Consider the following 23965-nt stretch of genomic DNA (forward strand, 5'->3'; position numbering starts at 1 on the left):
CCCTGGGTCGCAGTGCCCATGAGAACTTGTGTGCTCCCTCCAGTCCTGTGCAGCTCCTGCACTCATGCCCCACTGGCCTTCAAAGCCAAATGCTCTGGGGGCTTCTCACAATACCAGGCCCCCAGGCTGGGGAGTTGACATGGGGCTCAGAACTCTCCTGTGGGTCTGAGATGTATAATTATCTTCCAGTTTGTGGGTCATCCAGCTGGCATACATGAGCACCCCGCCCACCATCTTGTTTTCTTCTTTGCATATACGGCATTGTTTTTAAGTTCGTTTTGTCAGTGGCTGTTCAGCAGTGAGCAGTGATTTTGTTGTTTTCATGAGAGGAAGTGAGCTCCAGTCCTTCTACTCCATCTTATCTCCTCCCTTCTGGCAGGTTAGGGAAAGGAGGGCAGGAATATTTTTTAAACATCTACTTAATCTTCCACAAATTAGCTCAGATGTCACTTCTCAAAGAGGCTGTTCAGGATACGTGCAGCTAGGAAGTCACTCCCTTTTCTGCACTTCCAAGGCACTTACGTTCACAGACTGAAAAAACCCACGAGGCACCTACCTCAAGGCCATAAGCCTCGATACTGTCTCACATACACACCGCTGTATTGATGCTCACATAGGCACCCCAAGTCCTAGGATCTGTAGTCTCCCAACGCTCAGAGGGATCAGATCCTGGCTGGGAAACGTCCAAACCTCAAGAGCAGGTAGGAAGGCCGACAGTGAGCTTGTCAGATTCCTGCCGGGGGTACTGTCAGTACAAGGACCAGCCCTAGAATGCATCGTCCATACCCATGGTGGATGCCCCTGTTAATTTAGGACGCCCCAGGTTCCAATTCACAGGAGTCCCTGACTAAACGCTGTACCTTATCATAACTTTCTAAACTTCTATCAGTCACTCAGCCTGCTCTTTTAGACCAAGGCAGTGTGTGTGTGTGTTATAACAGGTTCACTCACTGGGATACTCAGTCTCATACATCCCATCACAGCCCTGCCCCCCGGACTAGCAGAAGCAGGGCTGCTCGCTTCTCCAGGCAACCGAGCACACACTTAGTGTAGCAGGAGCAGTGGGCCAACGCGCTGAACTTCTGACACTGGCTTGTAGAGTGACCCCTGTAGGTCAATGGCTCCTCTATGGACAGCGGGGCTCACAGGATGCCTGGGAAACACTGTGGGTACAGGCCAAGCCCAGCAGACACCTGGGCCTCTGCCTGGGGACAGCATGGTGGCAAAAGGCAGAAGCAGCTGTTGCTATCGAAGGATGTGAATTTATTGGAAAAGAAGAGGGCGAGGTGGGGCAGGCTAGGAGTCAGGCTCTGAGGCAGGGGGCGCCTTCTCGTCGTCCGGGGGGCAGTCAATGAAGTCAGCCAGCATGGCAGCAGTGTCACGCTGCTCCTTCCAGGGGCAAACAGAAAGTTCTGAACAGTTGCAGGCACAGACCAGGTCAGGATGCGGGTCGCTCCCACCCCTCCTCCCCACCAGGCCCCCTCACCTTTTCCGGGGGGAGAGCTGCTGCCTCCACCTCCGTCTCTTCCACTGCAGACGCCTCTGGGGGGGGTGATACCTTGTCACCCCCACCCTCAGCCCCCTCTTCCAGCAGGGCTGGTGGCCCAGAGGGCTCCTCCTCCACAAGCTCCTGAGGCGGTGGCCCTGTAGGGGGGCTCCCCTCTTCCCTCTCCACCTCCCCCTGGGAGGGGAGCACCTCAGGGGCCAGCATGGGGGCCGTCTCAGGCCCAGGTGCCTCCTCGGTCCCTGGCTCCTCCACTTCCAACAGCAGCCCAGGTTCCAGTCCTGGCTCCGGAGGCCCCTTGGGAGACTCAGCAGGGGGCAGCGCTGGAGGCAGGCTCGGGGGCGTAGGCCCTCCTCCTTCCACCTCCCTGCCTGCCGGGCCGAACTCCACCTCTTCCAGCTCTTCCAGCTCCTCGTCTTCCTCCTCGTCCTCCTCGTCCTCCAGCTCACCTTCCTCCTCCTCAAACTCCTCCTCAAACTCTTCTTCCTCCTCTTCCTCCTCCTCAAAGTACTCCTCTTCCTCCTCCTCATCCTCCTCAAAATCCTCCTCCTCATCCTCCTCTTCATCTTCCTCCTCCTCTTCCTCTTCTTCCTCCTCCTCCTCATCACTGCTGTTGATGTTAATGACCGTCATGTCTTCTTCCAGGGCTGGGGGGCCTCCCCCACCAGGCGTCCCTTCCGGCACCAGCTGGGGTGGTGGCAGCGTCACCGGGCCGGGAACAGGAGGCGGGGGAGGGGGCGGGAGCGGCCCCGGGGCTGCAGGCAGCTCTTCTGGCTCATCCTTGGCGGGCACAGGAGGGGAAGCTGCAGGTGGCCCAGCGGGGGCTACTGGAGGGGGCGTGGTGCCCGAGGAGGGTGGGGGCGGGGGTGGCAGCCCTTCAGGCACGATCACCACGCTGTCATCAGAGTCGCTCTCCAAGGAGATTTCCACATCGGACGCCTCCTCCTTGTCATAGTGGACAAAGGCTGGTCTGGGCACTCGCCCCCCAAAAGTCTCATCTGGGGGTATGGTAGGTGGGGGACTGCCACTTGGGGCCAGGACAGGGTCCTCACTGGAGCCTGCCCGGTGGTTCTCAGGGCCAGGAAGGAGCCGAGGGGGTACAGACACCAGGCCTGGCACAGACAGGCCCAAGTGGTTGGCTGTGGCTGGAGGTCCAGGGCGTGTGGGGGGCAGGGGGCCCACTGGGGGCATGGGGCCTGCAGAAGGCAAGGGGCCCGCTGAGGGCAGGGGGCTTGGGGCGTGGAAGGCTGGAGCCCTGAAGGGAGCTGGAGCCTCAGGAGGCGGGACTGGGGCCGGGGCAGGGCAGGTGGGGCCCACAGACTGCAGGGGAGGAACTCGGGGGTGGGTCAGAGCCGCACAGGTCACCAGGGCTTCTGAGCAGAAAGAGGAGACCTGGGAGAAGAAGGGGCGAGAAAGGATCAGGACATGGGCTGTCACGGTACTGGGCAGGGGACACCGCGGTGGACGCGGCCCACACAGTGGTTACCTCCAGGCTGTCCTCTCGCTGGCCCAGGGAGAAGGCCCGCAGCGCGCAGGCAAGGGGTGGCGGGCAGCGAGGAGACGGCGCCAGCAGCAGGGCCAGCAGCAAGCGGTAGAGCTCCCGGCGGCAGTGGGAGCTGGTGTACGGGGAGCTGCCGAGAGCCTCGCCCTGCTGGACACCCATGACCAGGGGGAGCACCAGCTCGTGCAGTCGCTGGAAGGACAGAGTGCACACCTGCAGACGCCACCAGACGACCCGCCCGTCCTTCAGGGCCTGCGCCCAGGTCCGAATGAACCCCCACCAGTACCCCTTCCAGTGGGGACCAGGCTCCCCTCACCCTGTGAGTCTCCTCCTTGATGAGAGGCCCGCACATCAGGATGGTCCGGCTGAGGCCTGGGGAAGGAGACAAGTGTGAGAGGCTGACACGATGGGCAGCCAGGGGAGCGCCCGCTCTGGCCAGTCCACCTCGGAGAAGTCACGTGACTCCTGTTTTCTCAACTATAAAATGGGGCTCATGAGTGGACCTCTACTACACAAAGCTGTGAATGTTATGTAATTCAGATGGAGATACATTATAAACATGCATTTACACATGGGGAGCGCTGACGCTGCCCCACACAGGAGGCTGGAGGGCAGTGCACACGTGGGCCCCAACAGAAAGTCACTTCTGCTTCCAGCAGCAGGCCTGGGGCGTGCAAGCTCCGCAGGGCAGGGGTCTCATCCTCTTTCTCCCCCGCCCTCCAGGACACACGAGCACACGCTGTGGACAGAGGATGTGCAAAGATGACGCCTGAGACCTGGAGGGGCGGGTCAACACCAGCACCCCATCCAACAGCAGGACCCAAGGCCCCACCTGCAGCCCTGGGGGAGTGCGGCCCCTCGGCAGGCTCTTAGCCGGCTCTGCGTGTTTTCTACTCCCTCCACCAGGACACCCGGTCCCTCCAAGTGTCCCCAGACCCTCCCAGCCCCGAGGTGCAGGGCACAGGCCTCACCCACCTCTCAGCGCAGCTGCACACACATCGCTGTTGGCATTGCTGTCCCCTTTCCGGTGGCTGGGCGGAGCGATGGCCTCCCCCACATCCAGCTTTAGCTTCTTGGGGGCACTGGGCTTCCCGGTCTGCAAACCTGCATCAGGGCTCCCCCGGGGGCTGCGCAGCTGGCGGGGGAGGGAACACGGATCATACACCAGCCAGCAGGAAGGCAGGATGGTCAGGAGGCTGGATCGGGTGAGGACCAGGGGTGCTGGAAGGCCTCTCTCACCCTGAGGGCATCCGCCGGCGGGGAGATGTCGCTGAGCAGGTGGGAGAGCAGGGCCTCCCCTGAGGCGCCCCCCTGCAGCACCCCCGCCGAGGCCCCGCACACCTGCACCCAGAGCTCCAGGACGGCATACACCTTGGTCCGCACGGTGCTGCAGGGAGCGCAGAGGGTGCCTGTGAGAGGGAGGCCACGTCCCCACTCCCAGCCCAGCAGCACCGAGTCACCACTACCCCCCCCTCCTTTTTACTCCCTTCCTGGACGGTCACCTGTAGGGCCTCTCCTGGCCCGGTCCGAGGTTCTCCCTCCCAATGCTCCAGGCATTGAGGACCTGGGGAAGCAGGCGGCTGATCAGGGCCCCAAAGCGCAAGAGCCGTGCTCCACACCTGGGGGCAAAGACAGAATGGTGACCCCTGCTCCCAGCACATCCCAAACCCTGCACCACTTCCTGTCACCCACTCACGCGAGGATGAGCGCCGAGAGCAGGTCCAGGGCTTCGAGGTGGAGAGAAGGCAGCAGCAGCAACCGCAGGGGACCGTCTCCCAGCAGACTCTGTGGGAAAAAAACAGCAAATAAGGAGTGGAGGAACAGAGTGAGACTGGGAGTTTGGAAACGGAGACAGGGTGGAGGCAAAAGACTGCATACACGCAAGTAAGGAAGCCACCCCCAGCCCCAACTCCCCTGAAAGGACGAAACCACCGTCCTCAACAGACTGGGGAAGGAGGACAGGGCAGGGAGGCCGAACCCCTCGGCGCTGACTCAGTGGATGCCCAGCTTACTGTCGGCTGGGGAAGCACCTGCCCCAAGCGTTCCCGCAGCACGCTGCGGGAACCCACCCACGCTGGCGGGCGCGGGTCAGGAGCGCAGGCGTAAGAGCAGCTGGACGAGTCAGGACCACGCGCTGTGGGAGCCCCTGCCTGCCTGCCCAGCCACCCAGGGTCCCAGGGAGGGGCCACCAGTGGGGCCGGCTCCACTCACGACATTCTTGGCGCTGACGCTGAGGGTCCGGCAGATGAGATCCAAGATGTCCTGCACGGGGACGGACACGGGTGCCCCGAACTCAGAACTGGAGAGGATCAAGCAGGGAGACCCTCAGCGTGGGGTCCCCAGTGCGGTTCTCCGCCTCCCTCCTCACTCCTTCACGCACCTGAGCATGAGCCCCAGGCAGTGGGCCAGCCCTGAAAACCTCTGCCGAAGCCGGAGAAGGGTGTGGGCGTCCGCGTCTTCTGAGGAGGACAGCAACGTTTCTGCCCCAGGGCTCTCATACTGCATGGGTGCTGGACAGACACACAGCCACCTTTACTCGCCAGCCCTGCCTCCATTCAGGTGGAGGACCCACCCATATTCTACCTACTGCCTTTTGCCTAGAAATCAGCGGCCCCATTTCTCTGGACCAGTCTCCCCTGGTCCCCTCACCGCCCCCTCAGGACCCCTCATCCCCCGTCCCAGAGCGTCAGCCGGGCGGGCCCTACCCGCCTCCGCGCCCTCGTACAGGCCCCCGAGCAGGCTGTGCAGAGAGGCCAGCAGGCTGCGCAGCTCCTGCTCCCAGCTGTCCGTGTGCTTCAGGCCCTGGGAGAAGCCGGCCCCCAGAGACGGCAGCCGGGAGTAACACTCGCAGGCCAACTGCCGGAGAGAGGGGGTCCTGATCAGGCGGGAATCAGCCCAGCCGTGGATCCCAACCCCACCAGCGCCCAGGAAGATGGAGGTCAGAGCACTAGGAGGGGAGATGGAATGGAAGAGGCAGAAAGACACAGATGGAGACCGGGAGGCAGAAGCCCCTACTGGTGTGTACTGTGCGTTGACAGGGAGGGGAATGAGAACGCAGAGAAAAGCGGCAATAGAAAACAAGAATAGAAAAAATAGAAAAATAGAAAAACAAGAAAACAAGAGGTGGGGGGAAGCACCAGCTCAGACCCCAGGCTCCCCACTGTCTCCCTCCTTCCCCTTACCTGCTGGAGTTGAGGGCTCAAGGCATCCACCCGCGAGAGGAAAAACGAGGCCAGCTTGCCCTGGATCATGGGGAGAGAGAGGAGGAGGCTGGGGAGTCAGCTTCTAGGGCCAGAGACAGAGCCCCAGCCATCCCGGCAGCAGGGTCCAGGCCCAGGATCTCAGGCCCTTCTCTTTCCTGCAGACGATGAAGCAGCGCACCCTCGGGGGTGCTGTGCCCAGGGGCAGACACACACTTGTAGAAAATGAACGTCAGCCCCTGTCCTCAGCCTCCCTGCTCTGGGGCTGTGCCCCACAGACCACAGGCCCCTCCTCCAATGTTTGCAGAGTGACAGCACCCTCAAGCCAAGAGGACACAGCACTGAACGGCAGATGCCTCCATACCCCAACTCCCTGCCAGCTCAGACCAGGAGCACCGGGCTGGGGCTGGGAGCGGTGCGAGTAGCATGTAGTCGACAGAGAAGGGAAGGTAGACCAGCAAGATGGGGGCAGTGAGCTGAGAGCAGTGATTGGTCAGTCGGTCAACAAGACCTGCCTGCAGCCTGGCAGCACCCACGAGGCAACATGTAACTGGGGCCCCACTTATCTGGCGGCAGAATCAAAGAGACCTGTGAACATGGACGGGAAGTTTTTTAAAGAATCATTTTCACTTGCCTATAAATAAAATGTAAATTTTTCTTTCAATTATAAATGGAGACACAAAGTCTCCATTTACAGTAGTATTAGCAGTCCCTCTGTCACCAGCAGAGATCATTCACTTTCCCTTCACATTACAGCCGTCAACCGGCATCTCATTCACAGGCATCACTATCAGGAAACTTCAGGACCCATCAGACCTGCTGCTGGATTCTGTTACTTGACATGTTAACAAAGATGTGCATTCTATCACACTTTCCCTGCAATTCCACATATTTTACTAATTGAAAAACATCCAGAGAAGAGATCCGTGGCACAAAAAGAAGAACACTGAAGCAGAAGAAGATTTCCACCTTCAGTGGGTGTGACAGGAAGACAAATGTATGAAAAATCATGAACTGGAACCAAAGAGGGTGGCTCTGGAGGGACTGAGCTGGGCTTGGGAGAAACTGGAGGAGCCAGGTAAGGAGACGGAGGGGCCAACACAGTGAGGAGAGCAATAGTCTCCCACGGGGCCCATGGAGAAGCAGGCTGGGCCTTAAATCCCAGGCGAGTGTGTATGGACCCCACCGGGGTCAAAAGTCAACTTCCAGAAAACAAGGCAGACAGCAGGGGGAAGCCAGCGCAGAGCCCAACAGAGTGAATCAGGAGCCACCCTCCAGGGCTCCCTGGGGCGGGAACCACACCTGGCTTTCCAGGGTACACAGACAGCACTGTGACGGCTGATCCCAGGGTAGGAGGCCTCGAACGACCCGGGCAGCACTTTCACGTCTGGTGGGGCAGGGCTCTGAACACTTCAAACCAAGAGCAGCAACCACCCCCTGGGCTCCTGACTGGCTTCTCCAGGGATGCTATTTCTTAGAGTTGCCAAAGCCTCATCCACACTGGTGCTCAGCCCTTTGGACCAACTTCCTGCTCATGCTCTCCCTGAGACCCAGGAAGCCAGGTCGCTAAAGCCAACAGAGGTCTGCTTATGTGACCGTGGTCAAGCAGAGTGCAGGGACACGGCCCTGATCACACAGTTGCACCTGAAATGACCTGAAATGCAAACCAAAGTAATGGCTCACTTGGGACATTTCACCAGGAACGAAAGCATGTGTGCGTACATGGTATGTCCTGGTGTCCCTCAAGAGGGCGGTGAGTTTTCCCACTCATTCCAGAACAAATAATCAATGTGTTGAGGAGGAGAAGGAGAGGTGAAGCCTGGACAGACTGACTTCATGGACCCAGAATGCTGAGATGCCTCATTTGGGAGGAGTCCTGAACTTGGAGACAGCAGCTGCCCTGGGAGCTTCTAGGGGGTGGAACAGAGAGTAGACACACACCCTAGCTATCCACTTCCCAAGCACTGGTCTGCAAGACGTTCCAGTACAAACCGCCCCTGGGGCGTCTGTGCACGACAGATTTGTGTCTGCCACACTGGCAACAGACAAAGCCAAACTCCTAACGGGCATTTTCCAGACGACGCTGTGTCCTCAGAGAAATAAAGGCATACGCATGCTCTAACAGCATAAGTTCTGTTGCTTGGTTTGGAGAGGGTACTCAAAAGGCCATGCCTTCAAAAATGCCATCTAACAAGAGATAGTGAGTTATAGATCAATTCTCCTGACCACTCACAACGAAAATTAAAGGCCCTAGCTTCCGCAGTGGCTCAGTGGTTAAGAATCCATCTGCCAAGGCAGGAAACTTGGGTTCGATCCCTGGGTCAGGAAGATCCCTTGGTGAATGAAATGGAAACTCACTCCAGTATTCTTGCCTGGAAAACCTATGGACAGAGGAACCTGGTGGGCTACAGTCTACAGGTCGCAAGAGTCAGACACGACTGAGCAACTAAACAACAAGCAGAGGACTCACAGTCTAGTGTGACTACCCAAATCCTGATCCCACAGGTAACACTCAGTTCTCCTTCCACTTTCTGGGGGGGTGCAGAGAGACACTGATGCTGCTGCTGCTGCTAAGTCACTTCAGCCATGTCCGACTGTGCGACCCCATAGACAGCAGCCCACCAGGTTCCTCTGTCCCTGGGATTCTCCAGACAAGAACACTGGAGTGGGTCGCCATTTCCTTCTCCAGCAGGGAAACACAGATAACCCCAAACCAAGCTCAACAGAAACAGGCTTATGCAGTAAAATCTCACAAACTGTCACCAGTAAGAGTCAAAGACACAGAGCTAGCCTGTGTAATTTGAGAAGTTAATTTACAGTTTTAGAAGAAAGGCAGTTTTCACTAAACTTAGTAAACTCTAGTGAAAGAACAAAACAAAACAAAACAATTCAGTAAAATCCCTGAGTTACTCCAAATGCCTTCTTGACAAAGTCCTGCCCTGCTAACCAAAGATTCTATCACCTGCCAGGAGTGGCATTCCTATGAAAACAAAAGTCAACAAGGACGTGACCCCACGTTCCCTGAGAAATACCATGTGCTCTGGGGCTTTTCAAATACTGCAAGTAACATGTTAGTAAAGCCTCAGTAAGGGCACGCCCAGACCACAGCACAGGTGCCCGTGACACGCTCACAATCCTTCCCATGCCACCAGCAATGGGGCAGAGCTGCCATCAGTGTAGAAGCCTAGCTGCCAACCCTGTCCACATTCTTAAAACCACCTGTGGAGCTCAGTTTGGTGAAAAAAATACAGGCTTGAAGGGCAAGCAATTCCTGCTCACACCCTGGTTTGACAACTCCAGATACATAGGCTTGGGTTAGTCAAACCATTCTGGGCCTGTCTCCTGTTTCATTTGGTGACAGCAACTCCACAGAATTACTGTAAAACGAGATGACACAGCAGACACAGCAGAGAGCCTGGCACATAGTGGGTACCAGTCCCCCTTCTGTTTTTTACTTTTTTGACTTGGTCATAGATCTATGTGATTTGACTTTCAAGAAAACCTGAATGGCAAACCCCCCCCTTAACTAGCAATACCGAGTATAGTAATACAAATTACTGTGATTAATCACATGAGTTATACAAAAAAAATTATTCATTTGCCACTAATTCCAGTTCCCCACAGACCTGTGCTTCCATCTGAGAAAACCCAGTGGTTTGGCGAGCAATGTCGAGTATACCAAAGCAAGAGAGAGCGTTTAATCAGGAGAGGAGCACCTATTTGTTCTTAGGTACAAGTTGGCATCAGAATTATTCTGCAGACAACAAATGTACCAGTTCCAGAGGCCCTTTAACTGTTACTGCTTTGGCTGAATCAGATGACCATTTGTATTTGTTTTTGTTATCTCCTTAAAAATAAAACTCTAATTCTTTTACTGGCCTCCTTCCTCCCGCCCTGACTCACGTCCACCCTGCCTATTTGACCGAGCACGGCCCTGCTGCTCAGCGCCCCTCACACAGCCATCAAAGCCCAGGGGACCAGGTGGGGAAGAGACAGAGGGAGACTGGTCAGGAACAGGAGAGCAAAGCGCTGGGGAGGCTGATGTCGGGAAAATATGTCAGGAAGGCTTCCTGGAGGCAGTTACAGAGTGTTGGGAACAGAGTAACCAGGACGGTAGGAAAATGGGCAGGGTGCCCGAGAGGCACGGAGAGGGCCAGGCAGAGAGAGGGGGCCAGGCAGAGTCTGGGCCTGGCCTCAGACCTCAGGCAAGTTATCTAATTTCGGTTTCTTCATCTGTGAGAGTTAAATGAGAATGTGTTTAAAACTACGAGGTGAGGGCTTCCCTGGTGGCTCAGTGGTGAAGAATCTGCCTGCCAATGCAAGAGACACAGGTTTGATCCCTATACTGGGAAGACCCCACATGCCACGGAACGGCTAGGCCTGTCTGTTCTCAGAACCTGGGAGCCCAAACTACTGAGCCCACGTGCCACAACTACTGAAGACCAAACACCCTACAGCCCGCACTCCACAGCAAGAGAAGCCACTGCAATGAGAAGCCTGTGCACGGCAACGAAGACCCAGCTCAGCCTAAAATAGACAAATCATTAGAAAATTAATTAGAGCTGTGGAGACAGATGCTTATAAATCTCAACGGTGGAACCTGAAGTAAGACAGCGATCGTGTTGGTAGGAAGAAGAGTTTCTATGAACACTTACTTTGAGAGACCCGCACGCTCGAGGAAAATGGGTCATACAGGCCTTCATTCCTTCCAGCGCGGAGAGCTCGCACTATGGGAAGAACAGATGGTCAGGAAGAGCCCAGAGCCTCCAGAAGCCATCCATCTCCACCCCACCACCCCTCAGGGTCTCTTCTCCTTACACTTTTTTTCAGCCCCTCCCTCTTCTCACTTCTTCAATCCCATTCCCCAATCACTTCCCATCAAAGTCTCTAATCCAGTGGGTGTGAATGAGAGCAAGCACTGGAGGGGCCCAGGGTCGAGGGAGCTGAGAGGCGGCTCACCTCCGGTCTGAGGCCCAGCAGGGAGGTGAGGAGGCCGGGGAGGTGGTTCATGGAGATGTCCCGGAAGACTGCAGGAAGCTGGGCCGCATAGCGGAGTAGGTCCTTCAGCACGGTCACAGCCAGCTCCATGGTGGGGGGCGGGTCCTGGGACTAAACAGCACAACCACCCATGCTCCCACCTGGCCTTCAAGGTCACCGAGAGGAGGAGGAACGAGCCACATGACAACATGGAGCTTCCGACAAACTCCACAGTGACCGCCCCCATTCCTGGCAAATCCCCTGGGGACAGAGTGTATCAGTGACACGGAGCAACCGAGTAACACAATCATCCAGAGAAAGGATGTGTGTGCACACTTTAGTACTGTGGTGTTGGGGTCCTAGGAATGTTCAGGGGGTGGGGAGGAAAGTAACGAAGCCACGCCTTAAAGATCTCACTGAACAATCTCAAGAGTTTCCTGCTGCTCCCACACTGCAATCCCCTGCTAGGACGGAGAGGAGCACTTCCCAGCCCGAAGTCTCAGCCACAACAGAGCCACCCATCTCGCCAAGCTTGCATGGGGCTGGCTCAAACCTAACCTGAACTCATGGAGGAAAAATGGTTTGAAGTCTGAGGACTTTTCCTAACAAATTAACATATACCTAAGGAAAAAGCGTTCAGCACATTACCTCCTGCTAGACCAGTGGCCACATGTCAATGAAACAAACAAGAACCCTTGTGAGAAGTCATGCTCGGTGGGTCTACCAGCCACAAACAGGCCTCAACACCGTCTGGCATGCCTACTGCATCTCTCACTGGTTAGCTCCCTCCGATGCTCAGCTCTTCTCTGGCACCGTCGCTTTTGTGTAACCTGACCTATGATTTCAGAGAAGCCTGAAGCCCAGAGATGGGAACTCTTTCAGCTTCCCACCACCAAACTGAAAACTGCATCTTGGCTCCCCATCTGAGGACAAACCCCCCCCTCCCCAACCTCTTCCTCTCAGGACCACCTCACACTGTTAACTAGCCCCCCGTCTCCAGCCCCCTCAGAAGGATTCCTCCTGCTGGTATCTGTGCCTGTTCCCATCCTAAGCATCTCTCCCACCCTGAAAATCCTTGCCTGAGCCCGGGCTCCACGTGCCCGATTTCAGGTGTTGCCAAGCTTCTCTGCCCTACCAGTGGAGCCAGATGTCTTGACAGGACTGTCTTATCTTCCCCAATCCCATGCCTTCTCCCGCTCACTGCTCACCCCAGGGCAATCTGGCTTCAGTGTCCACTGCTCCGCTTTCTGCCGCCATTCTGACTCCGTTCTAATCCTGAGTGGCCAGAGTGGCGTTTCCAAATGAAAATTTGCTCACATCACCACCACCACCAACACTACCTCCTTCACCCTGCTTAAAACCTTCCATGAATTCCCGCTGTTCCAAGAATAAACGCCAAATTTCTTAATATGCCTACACCACCACACATGGCCTAGTCCCCGTCTACCTACTTTCCGAGATGCATCTCATCAACCCCTGCCACACCCGCCTGCTTAAAATTCTTCAAATGAGTCAAACGCCTTTTCTCTCAGGGCTTTTGCACACTTAGAACACTTCAAAAACTTTCTCAGCCCAATGTACTCCTACTAACCAGAGCAGAAAAGCCCTCCCTGAGCCACTGACCCTGATCGCTACACCCACACCACTCTGGTCTGGCTCAGAGTCTCTCGTTAATATGCTTTCAAAGAACTATACTTTTTCTTTACCTCCAGAGCACCTACCACAGTTTAGTTCTTCACGCTCATTGTATAATTATTCTCTTCCACTAGAACACAGGTCAGCAAACTCTGGCCTGTGGGTGCCCACAGGCTAAGAATGGTTATTACATTTTTTAAAGGGTTGGAAAACAAACCAACAAAGGAACACTCGGCAACAGAAACCATGGGAATTTCTGGCTGTTCAGTGGAAGGACTCCTCGCTTCCGCTGTAGGGGGCTCAGGTTTGACCCCGGGTAGGGGAACTAAGCGGAGAAGGCAATGGCACCCACTCCAGTACTTTTGCCTAGAAAATCCCATGGACGGAGGAGCCTGGTAGGCTGCAGTCCATGGGGTCGCTAGAGTCGGACACGACTGAGCGACTTCACTTTCACTTTTCACTTTCATGCTTTGGAGAAGGAAATGGCAACCCACTCCAGTGTTCTTGCCTGGAGAATCCCAGGGACGGGGAAGCCTGGTGGGCTGCCGTCTATGGGATCGCACAGAGTCAGACACGACTAAAGCGACACAGCAGCAGCAGGGTAACTAAGATCTCACAGCCTATGCAGCACAGCCAAAAAAAAAAAACAAAACCAACCAGAAACCATATATGGTTTGTAAAACCTACAACATTTTACTATCTGGAAACACCTACAAAGTTTCCCAACCCCTGCAAGAGACTCTAAACACCATGAAAGCAGGGTCCAGCTGCATCTCCTACCATCTCTCCAGAACTCAGCACACAGCCTGCCATGGGTGCCCAGAACACGCTTGTGGAAGAACTAAGTGGGGATGTCATCAAAGATGTAAACGTAGAAACAAATTTAAATGTTAAAAGAGGAAGAGATCCATGGCTGATTCATGTTGACATATGGCAAAAACCACAATACTGTAAAGTAATTAGCCTCCAATTAAAATTAATTAAAAAAAAAAGAGGAAGAGAGAAGTAGGAAAAAAAAAAATTGGGGAATTCTCTGGCAGTCCAGTGTTAGGACTCTGAGCTTTCATGGCCGAGGGTGTGGGTTTAGTCCCTGGCTGGGGAACTAAGATTCCCATGAGCCACATGGTGCACAGCCAAAACAATAAAAATAATTTAAATAAATAAATTCTAAAAATCCAACACCTGGAGAAAGGGGCTTCAGAGATGTCACTCATTAGAAGAGCTCACAAGGAAGTGAAACAGTCAGAGGTCACAGTGAGTGTGTGCAAGGTCAGGTGAATTAAAATAACCCAGTGGATAAAAATAACAAAATCTTTAAAAGCATGTATCTATTTGCAGCTTATCCTGCTAGAAAGAACCTGCCCTCGGAACTGAAAGTCTCCCCCACAAAGATGTCACGCTGCGTCTGAATGGAGACCAGGGCGTGGCTGGGGCAGAGGCGGGGAGTGCCAGGCGGTGGACTTACCTGCAAGATCTGCTGGATGCTGCGCAGCCAGGAGACACAGTGCTGCTGGAACATCTCCGTGGGGCTCTCCCCCACCAGCAGCGACAGCAGACACAGGCCCTCAAACCTGGTAAGACAGAGTTGAGTGACGACACAGGAGAGGCGGCTAGACTGCAGAGAAAGCCATTCAACGCCCTCTTACTCTCACTGGCCAGAGTGAGACCTGACTCCAGATCCACAGCAGCTTCTCATTCCTGAGATACTCGAGGACTTGGGAGTGAGGCATGGGTGGCAAAGGAAGAAGGGGACAGAAGGCGGGGCAAGGGACTCTTGGAAGCCGCCATAGGTGGGGTTCAATGCAAGTGAGCTCGTGAAAAGAATCAAACTCTCCACCTTGGCAATGGAGAAACCTCCTGGCTCCACAGGGTGGTGACGATAGATGGACAGATGGGTGGCCCTCTTCCTAAAGAAACATCCCCCCTGAAGAAAAAACAGGGCTAGAGACTTACCGAGTTTTGATAGAACCGAGACGAGCATTACTGAGACCCACCAACGCCCCAACAGCAGAAAGGTTCTGGAGGAAAGAAAACAGTCAGGAACAAGATGCTAAAGACACAGGATTTCTCCAAGCCCGCCCCTGCCCCAGCCCTTCCAGAGCCTGTTCTAAGTCACACCTCCAGTGTGGCCTGGAGACCATTCCCCTCAACGCCTTCAGCCTCTACCCTATTTTCAGTAGGGGGCACACAGCAGCCTGTCCCGTGGGCTTTCCTCAAGTCACATCTCACCTGGCTGCCCCCACTGCCCACCCAGCAAATCAGGGCTATGCAGAGGGCTAGTCAGTCTGACTCAGCCTGTCGGCCAGACTTCAAAGACAGGCTCCTGCCCCTGTGTCTCCCAGGACAGTGCTGAACATAGAGGGGCATCCCTAAATGCACACTGACTGGACACGGAATTCATGACCCCTCACTCCTTCACCCCAAATCCTCCTCCTGGTCTGGCTTCCTTTGAGCCGCTAATGCCCACACAGACAAGTCAGCCGGAACCCCCTTCCCACACATCCTGGGAGCCCTGAAAGAGGTCCCCTCTTCAGGGCCCCCACAAGTAACCTCTCCACCCTCTGAAGGGCCAGCCTCCTCCGACAGGCCTGTTATCTTCCTAACCGTTATCTTCACTCATTCTCTCAACAAACACATCTTATACACTGAGTCAGATGAAGGAATCCAGAGCTGAGTAAAAGAAATAATGTCCCTGGTTCTCATGAAGGGAAGTGTTGATTAACAATATTTATTTACCTATTTCATGTGAGACATTGTTTGAGGTGCTAGAGAGCTTATATTCTAGTTAGAGGACGCAGAAAATCAACAAGTGACCAAATAAGAAAAAGCATGTTGGATGGTGCTTGGTGCTAAGAGGAAAATAAAGTCAACTGAGGAAGGCAAGGAGAGCCTGGAGTAGGGCAGGCAGATGGCACTTCATGTGGCGCAGGCCTGGAGCCTTCCGTCAGGCCACCTGAGTAGAGGAAAGTTGAGAGCAAGATGTCCTGATACACTCACAAGCACTGACGGGAATAGAAAATGGTGTAGCCACTTCAGAAAACAGTCAAGCAGCTCCTCAAAGGTTAAACATCTTTTACGTATGACCCAACAATTCCACTCTGAAGTATGTGCCCAAGAGAAATGAAAACATATATTCTCATCAGAACTCATACACGGGGCTTCCCTGGTGGCTCAATGGTAAAGAAACCGCCTGCCAGTGCAGGGGACACAGGTTCAGTCCCTGATCCGGGAAGATCCCACATGCCTCGGAGCAACTAAGCCCATGTGCCACAAGTATTGAGCCTCCGTTCCAAAGCCCAGAAACAGCAACTACTGAAGCCCACCCACTAGAGCCTGTGCTCCGCAACAAAAGAAGCCCCTGTAATGGGAAGCCTGCGCACCGAAACTCAAGAGTATCCCCTGCTTTCTGCAACTAAAAAGAAAGCCCACACAGCAAAGACCTAGCACAGCCAAAAATAAATAAATAATTAAAAAAAAAAAAAAAAAAGAACTCACACACGAACATTCATAGCAGCATTACTCGTAACAGCCAGAAAGTGGAAAGAACCCAAATGTCTATCAACCATGATTGGATAAACAAAATGAAGTATATCCACACAATGGAATATTACTTGGTCATAAAAAGGAATGAAGTTCTGAGACAAGAATGAACCTTAAAAACATTACGCTAAGGGAAAGAAGTCAGACCCCAAAAGCCACATGTTCTATGATTCACTTCCATGAAATGGTCAGAGTAGGCAAACCTACAGAAAAAAAAAAGTAGATTTGCAGTTGCCTAGGGCTGAAGGGCGGGAGAAGGCAATGGCACCCCACTCCAGTACTCTTGCCTGGAAAATCCCATGGATGAGAGCCCACCAGCCCACCAGGAGGAGCCTGGTGGGCTGCAGTCCATGGGGTCACTACGAGTCGGACACAACTGAGCGACTTCACTTTCACTTTTCACTTTCATGCACTGGAGAAGGAAATTGAAACCGACTCTGGTGTGCTTGCCTAGAGAATCCCAGGGACGGCAGAGCCTGGTGGGCTGCTGTCTATGGGGTGGCACAGAGTTAGATACGACTGAAGTGACTTAGCAGCAGCAGCAAGGCTGAAGGGCAGAGAGGTGTTTGGTGGGGGGAAACAGGGAGCAACTACCTTTAATGGACAAGTGGGTAAAAGGGAACGACACAAAAATATACAATCTTCCCACAGGAATAAATCATAACTTCATAATGAAGATACATGGCAACTATTACCTTAACCCATGATCAAAGTTACCACCACCAGTAATGGGACAAAGGGACATTATGTGCTGCCTATAAAATCTAACAGGAATGTCACATATCGTTTCTGCAGTATTCCTGCCAAAAATCATCAGAAAACAGCAGACAAACCAACCTGAGGGACATCCTATAAAATAACTAAAATTCTAAATGTTAAGATCATAAGAAATGTTTCTCTTACTATAAAGGACACTTTTAGCACAACTGAAAAAACTGGAATAAGATTGTATCAATGCGGATTTTCTGAGTTTCATGATGGAATGTGGTCAGGTAAGGGAATGTTGTTTTTAAGGAAATAGAAGGGCATCCAATCTCCAACTTCCTCCTTTATGGTCCTAGAAAAATATGCACAGAGAATGATAAAACAAATATGCTTTTAAAATGTTGACATTCAAGGAATCTGGATGAAGTGTATATTCCTTCGAATTCTCTATAAATCACATGTCATTTTCAAAGGAATTTTTTTTTTTTTTTAAAGAAGAAGAATGGGAGAAAGTACAAGTGCAAACAACTCTTCTGAGTTTTGCCATAGAAAGAAGTAGAGAAATGGGGCAGGAGGTGGAGGGGGACTCTTTTAAAAGCAGTTTTGAGCAATACACTGATGAAAACAACCTAACAAAGGGAAAAGCTGATGATGCAGCAGTGAACTTGCCTAAGTGGAGAGGGGAGCCCGGCCTTGGGACGGGCGTGGACCAGCTCACCCCTGATAACGGCAGGGGCAGCAGAGCACAGGGCACAGACATCGCTCAGCTGGCGGACGTGGTGGCGGCAGCACCGATGCAAATTCCCATCCCGCTGTTCTTTTCTCAGTGAAACAGCAAGTGACGCCATCAGCTAAGAGTGAGGATGGAGAGAAGTCATCAGAGGCTGCAAAGAAAAGAAATCTAACACGACTGCTAGGCAACAGCAAGAGTTTACTTGAGATGATGATGGCCTTGAATTTAAAATGAGACCAGCCGATCAGGATATGTGCTCTTTTTCAGCTACATTGAGCTGGGCAGGTGCAGGCACCAAATAAACAGAGTTGGATTTAACACAGTCGGGGTGTTGTCAGCCAAGTACAATGAAGGGAGAAGGGCAAGGAAGTATAACGGAATTTAAACAGGGTGAGAAGAGAGAACATGGCAGATAATAAATTATTTAAAATAGTGATAAACACTACAAAATAATCAAAACAGAACAATGTGATGGAAAATGATGGAAATAAGAAGGACCACCGTATGCTCGGTGCTCAGGAATGACTCCTCTGAAATGGTGGCAGAGAAGCTGGGACCTAAACACGCAGGTCACTTCCCCAGGAGATTCCCAGCAGGGTGAAGGGTGTGAGGAGCCGTGGCCTCAGCTGCTGCAGAAATAAGGTCAGCCTGGGTGGCTGGAGTCCAGTGAAGAAAGGCCAGGAGTCATGTCAAAGGAGGTCAAGAGGTGACACTACGTAAGGCTTGGTGCAATAAGTAACTGCATGGTTTTAAGCAGGAGAATGCTGTAATCTTGGTGATGTTTTTTAAAAGATCATTGACTACTGGCTAGAGAATGGGACAATACAAAGCCTAGGGATACAAGGTGGAACAAGACACTCTATCCTTTGAAGTATGTGCAATTATAAGGGAAATGAGATGTGGGATGTGCTTTAAAATGCTCCGAGGGCAGGGGAGGTTGGAGCCAGAGCTGGGAAAGTGGGAATGAAACAAGATGAGCAAAATGTTCGCTGTTAGATCTGGGTGACAGAGACAGCAAAGGTAGGGGTGGTTCAAGACACAATTTTCTTGAACTTCTACGGTGGTCCAGTGGTTAAGAATCTGCCTGCCAATGCAGGGGACACGGGTTTGATCCCTGCTCCAGCAAGATTTCACAGGCCCCGACGTGCCACAGGGCAACTAAGCCCGTGTGCCGCAACTACTAAAGCCCATGAGCTCTAGAGCCCGTGCTCCACAATAAAAGAAGCAGCGTAACGAGAAGCCTGCTCATCACAACTAGAGCAGTCCCTGCGTGCCACAACCAGAGAAAGCCCGAACGCAGCAACAAAGACCCAGAGAAGACCCAGTGAAGCCAAAAATAATTAAGTTTTTAAAATACTGTTTTCTCTATTTTTGTGTCATCTGAAATTTTCCATAAATTGTTTTTTAAATTAATTTATTTTTTAATTGAAGGACAACTGCTTTACAGAATTTTGTTTTCTGTCAAATCTCAACATGAATTAGCCGTAGGTATTACATATATCCTGTCCCTTTTGAACTTCATAAAAAGAGCTGACAAGGAAGTGAAACAGTCAAGAGGTAACAGTGAGTGACACTCCCTCCCATCTCCCTCCCCACCTACCCTCTAGGTAGATACATAGCCCCAGGTTTCCTTTCCTGAGCCCTACAGCAAATTCCCTTGGCTATCTATTTTACATATGGTAATATAAGTTTCCACACATCTCTCCCTCCCCTCCCCTCGCCCCATGTCCATAAGTCTATTCTCTATGTTTGCTTCTCCATTGCTGCCTTGTAAATAAATTCTTCAGTACCATTTTTCTAGATTCCATATATATATGCATTAGAATGCGATATTTTTCTCTTTCTGACTTACTTCACCTGGTATAATAGGTTTTAGGTTCATCTATCTCATTAGAATTGACTCAAATGCATTCCTTTTTATGGCTGAATAATACTCCATTGTACATATGTACAACTTCTTTATCCATTCATCTGTCGATATAAAATTTTTTTTTTTAAACCACCACCACAAAAACAAATCAAAGCCCAGTTGTGTGGGTACTAAGTGTATATGAAAAATGAATATATAATTTCAATATGGTGTAATAAAGAGTAGCCAATCATAGGTAGTTTGGAAAGGTTTCCGAAAGGCAGTGACAAACATTAAGTAGAAAAGATGTGGGGGATTGGGGGTGGGGTGGGGAATGGAGAAACAGCTCAGGGAGGGTTTCCAAGCAGAGGACAGTAAGTGCAAAGGCGGAGTCAGGAAAGTCCAGGTGCTTAAAGATTTTAAGAGGCAAGAAACAGGATCAGCTGTGGGAAACAGATTAAAAGAGCAAGACTGAGAGCAAGATCAGTTAGGAGACCAGTCGCTAGGACGCAAGCCAGAAATTGTGAACTAAGGTTAGTTCCATTCTGGAACTACTGAGTTTACAGTACCTGTAGGAAAGCAAAGTTGGTGATTTAAGCTTAGACAGATGCGTCAATCAATGGATCTCTTTGTCTCTCAAGCTCCAGGCCTATTTACTTACCCTCAATTCTCATTTCAACTAGAAATTCTCCAAGGAAAACAACAGCATCTTACTTATCTACCTGGATAAGTAGCTACGTAACAGAAAATGTCCGTTGAATGAAAATCTACAGGGAAGTGAAGGAAACCCACCACATGGTTCCCCATACTGAGAATGCAATATAACACAACACGACCGTTGAATGAAAATCTACAGGGAAGTGAAGGAAACCCACCACATGGTTCCCCATACTGAGAATGCAATATAACACAACACAAGTAGAAAAAAATTCAAGGCAAGATATACCCCAAAATACAATATAGGCAATAATAAAGGGGTGTTCAACAACACCCTTAGCTTCTTCACTCAAAATACTTCTAAGGGAACGGAGGGTAGGGAAGGGATGGGCTGGGAGTTTGGGACTAGTAGATGCAAACTATTACATATAGGCTGGATAGACAAGGTCCTACTGTGTAGCACAGGAAACCATATTCAACATTCTGGGATAAATCATAATGGAAAAGAATATAAAAAAGAATGTATATGTAACTGATTCACTCTGCTGTACAGCATAAATTGATACATTGTAAATCAACTATACTTCAATTAAAAATCAATGTTTCTAGACTTCAGACACTTAAAAAGAATGTAAGCAAGACATTAAGTTCATGTAGTTCACCCTGAGGGAGAAGGGGAAGACTTGAAAGAGATGATGCAGGAAACCACATATTTACAGGCAGAAGAGATGATAATATTTCAGGAACACTTAGGAACCACATGAACCACTGGGCTGAGCTACCAGAGGCACAGTTCTGTCACCCTCAAAGAGGACTAATGTTATATAAATAAATGAGGTCATCGCTGATAAATTTGGGGCTAGATGATTATTATTATTTCAAAGATTATTGAAACACCCAGCAGGTTGTGACAACCCTCTTCCTGGAAGGAAGCACAGAGCTGGGAAGGTCCGAGTAGCAAAGGTGGGACAAGGAAGACCTCATGTACCCGAGTCTTAAAGGATGGTAGAATTTGGGGGAGGGTAAGGGGGAGAAAGATGAAGCACAGCAAATAATATTAAAAGTGAACCTATCATAGGTTAGACAGTTGTCTTATTAGTATCTCAGTCAGATAATGGGGGTTCAAGCCAGTATGGGGGCAATGGGAAAGATATGGAAAGGATATGGAAAGCTACATAAAGGATAAAATCAAAAGGACTTAACAGACTGCATAAAGAGGTGTTTGAGCAAGACGAAAGTGTCTAGAATGACATCTGGGTTTCAAGCTTACATCACTGAATGGATGTTAGATTCTACTCTGTACAACCCAAAGAACCTTCTAAGCTAGTCTACAAAGTGCTGCGTGACCTGTCCACAGACTACCCACCTCATCGCACCCACTCTCTTCCTCTCCATCTCTAACCCCAAGCACCATGCCCTTCTTTACAGTTCCTACCAGAGGACCTTCCCACGGAAGCTTTACGCTGACCGAACTGCCTCTTTCACTTTCTTCCCCTACCAAACCCCTTACTCATCCTTGCGGATCTCAGCTTAAACTCTGGTACCTCCGAAAAATTTCTCAGTGTTTCAGATTAGATTAGAGGGCTATACAATTCTATACAATTGTATGGAATTATTGTATACCACTGTACAATTCTCACAGTGTTTCATAATATTTTGTTCATTGCCATCGCATCTATAACTGGAGCGCTGAGGATATGGCCCTCAGTAAGAACTCAGTAAGTATTTGCTGAATACATCTATTCACTCAGTCGAAACAATCCCCAAAACAGATACTGCCGAAGGAAAAAGAAGCTAAAGATCATACATCTAGTACGTGAGCGGGCCTGGGATCGAACCCATTCATAAGCGTCTACCGATAGCCTAGCAACAGAGAAAACGAGGTCCCTCCTCTTCCTTGAGTTTCTTCTACTCACGGCTGATAAAGGGAGTGAATCGCGTCCAGATACCTGGATCCGCCTTCTGACCCCAGCTCTCCTTCCCTCTACCCGCCACTGCATGCAGCTACAGGGCAATAAGACCCCGGCGCAAAACAAGCTGAGCCAACCGACCAACAGGGCCGCAGGCCTGCGGTCTACGGACTCACCTGGGCCCCGCCCACCGTCCCATGTAGCCGCAATAAGCACATGAGCCCCGGCAAATGTGGGGCCGAGCGGGCTGGGGGATGCACGGGAGCAACAGCGGACCCCGTTCGCGGCTGCAGCAACCCCGACACGCTCTCCAGCAGCATCAGACGGAGACGGGGACCCGAGCCCACCGCCGAGAGACCCCCGGGCCCGCCGGGAACCGCAGCCGCGGAACCCGCAGAAGGCCCGCTGAGAACGGCTGCCGCCATCTTCAACTGGGCTCTAGTGGTGGCGTGGCGCGATGACGCAAACACACCGCGACGGATGCCTCGAGGGGAGGGGTCGTGAGGAGGGGGCCCTGGTCCTGCGCATTGGACTCCGCGCGCCTGCTGAGAGTGAGCATGTGCGGCGTGGAAGTGCCGGGACTCAAGGCCGGGCAGATGGGCCCGGTAGAGGACTGGCTGGGGGCGGGCCCGTGGGGCTTAAAGAACACGTGGTCAGGACTAAAGGCGCCAGAATCCAAAAGCTAACCTTTAATGTAACGGAGCTTCTGGACACTTTCCATCCAGACATCACTGCTACCTAAGGAACTTGTCTCCTTGACTGAAATCATAGACATTGTTAACTACATTTACAACGAGAGAAATGATACAATACACTCGCCTTGCAAAACAAATTCAAACAAAGAGGGCATAAAGTTAAAAAAAAAAAAAAAAGGAACTCACCCTCCACGTTTTCATACTGTTCATGGGGTTCTCAAGGCAAGAATACTGAAGTGGTGTGCCATTCCCTTCTCCAGTGGACCACTTTGGCCACCTGATGCAAAGAGCTGACTCATTTGAAAAGACCCTGATGCTGGGAAAGATTGAGGGCAGGAGGAGAAGGGGACGACAGAGGATGAGATGATTGGATGGCATCACCGACTCGATGGACATGGGTTTGGGTGGACTCCGGGAGTTGGTGATGGACAGGGGGGCCTGGCGTGCTGTGGTTCATGGGGTCACAAAGAGTCAGACACGACTGAGCGACTGAACTGAACTGAACTGAACCCTCCACCTAAGTCTTTACCCCAGTAATGGGCATACTTTCCTAATATTAGCCTACACAGAAACACATAAATACAGAGTTTATTTTATAATAAATAGTTTCATTCCGTGCATTTAGACCTTAAGCTGCTTCGAATTTACTTTAAGGTATGTGAAGTATATAACTTTTTTCCCTAAATGGATAGCCGACTGTCCCAACTCTATCTAGTGAATCTGCCATTAGTTCTCCACGGGCTTGAAGTAACACCACGTTAGACTGTGCGTGCACGCTCAGTTGCTTCAGTCCTTCCAGTCATGCACTCTTTGTGACCCCAGGGACCACAGCCGGCCAGGCTCCTCTGTCCATGGGATTTTCCCAGCAAGAAAACTGGAGTAGGTTGCCATGCTCTCCTCCAGGGGATCTTCCCCACCCAAGGATCCAACCTGAGTCCCTGCACTGCAGGCGGATTCTTTACCCCTGAGCAACGGAGGAAGCCCCCCACATGGGTCTGTATCTGGACACTATTCTGTTTCACTGCTATATTTATTATGATTGTACCCATAACACTATTT

At 51.8% G+C, this 23965-nt stretch overlaps 1 protein-coding gene across 5 annotated transcripts in view; it reads right to left on the reverse strand.

Annotated features, from left to right (window-relative positions):
- Positions 1 to 1242: 1242 nt before the first annotated feature.
- PELP1 (proline, glutamate and leucine rich protein 1) overlaps positions 1243 to 23965 on the reverse strand; it is a 48167-nt gene continuing 25444 nt past the window's right edge. For 2 of the 5 annotated variants that reach the window (XM_055576720.1, XM_055576724.1), the window contains 16 exons: positions 14771 to 14835; positions 14283 to 14388; positions 11165 to 11314; positions 10861 to 10932; positions 6188 to 6247; positions 5711 to 5861; positions 5386 to 5515; positions 5217 to 5304; positions 4702 to 4790; positions 4508 to 4624; positions 4245 to 4392; positions 3981 to 4140; positions 3322 to 3377; positions 2991 to 3197; positions 1487 to 2896; positions 1243 to 1389 (listed from right to left, as the gene is read on the reverse strand). In XM_055576720.1, the coding sequence (XP_055432695.1) occupies positions 1297 to 1389; positions 1487 to 2896; positions 2991 to 3197; positions 3322 to 3377; positions 3981 to 4140; positions 4245 to 4392; positions 4508 to 4624; positions 4702 to 4790; positions 5217 to 5304; positions 5386 to 5515; positions 5711 to 5861; positions 6188 to 6247; positions 10861 to 10932; positions 11165 to 11314; positions 14283 to 14388; positions 14771 to 14835 (3102 nt within the window). In that variant the 3' untranslated portion in view covers positions 1243 to 1296. Of the gene's footprint in view, positions 1390 to 1486; positions 2897 to 2990; positions 3198 to 3321; positions 3378 to 3980; positions 4141 to 4244; positions 4393 to 4507; positions 4625 to 4701; positions 4791 to 5216; positions 5305 to 5385; positions 5516 to 5710; positions 5862 to 6187; positions 6248 to 10860; positions 10933 to 11164; positions 11349 to 14282; positions 14389 to 14770; positions 14836 to 22387; positions 23787 to 23965 lie in introns of those variants that run through there. The other 3 variants (XM_055576721.1, XM_055576722.1, XM_055576723.1) reach the window with 3 other exon arrangements.

Source organism: Bubalus kerabau, chromosome 4, assembly GCF_029407905.1.
Source record: "Bubalus kerabau isolate K-KA32 ecotype Philippines breed swamp buffalo chromosome 4, PCC_UOA_SB_1v2, whole genome shotgun sequence".
NCBI classification, from domain to species: Eukaryota; Metazoa; Chordata; class Mammalia; order Artiodactyla; family Bovidae; genus Bubalus; species Bubalus kerabau.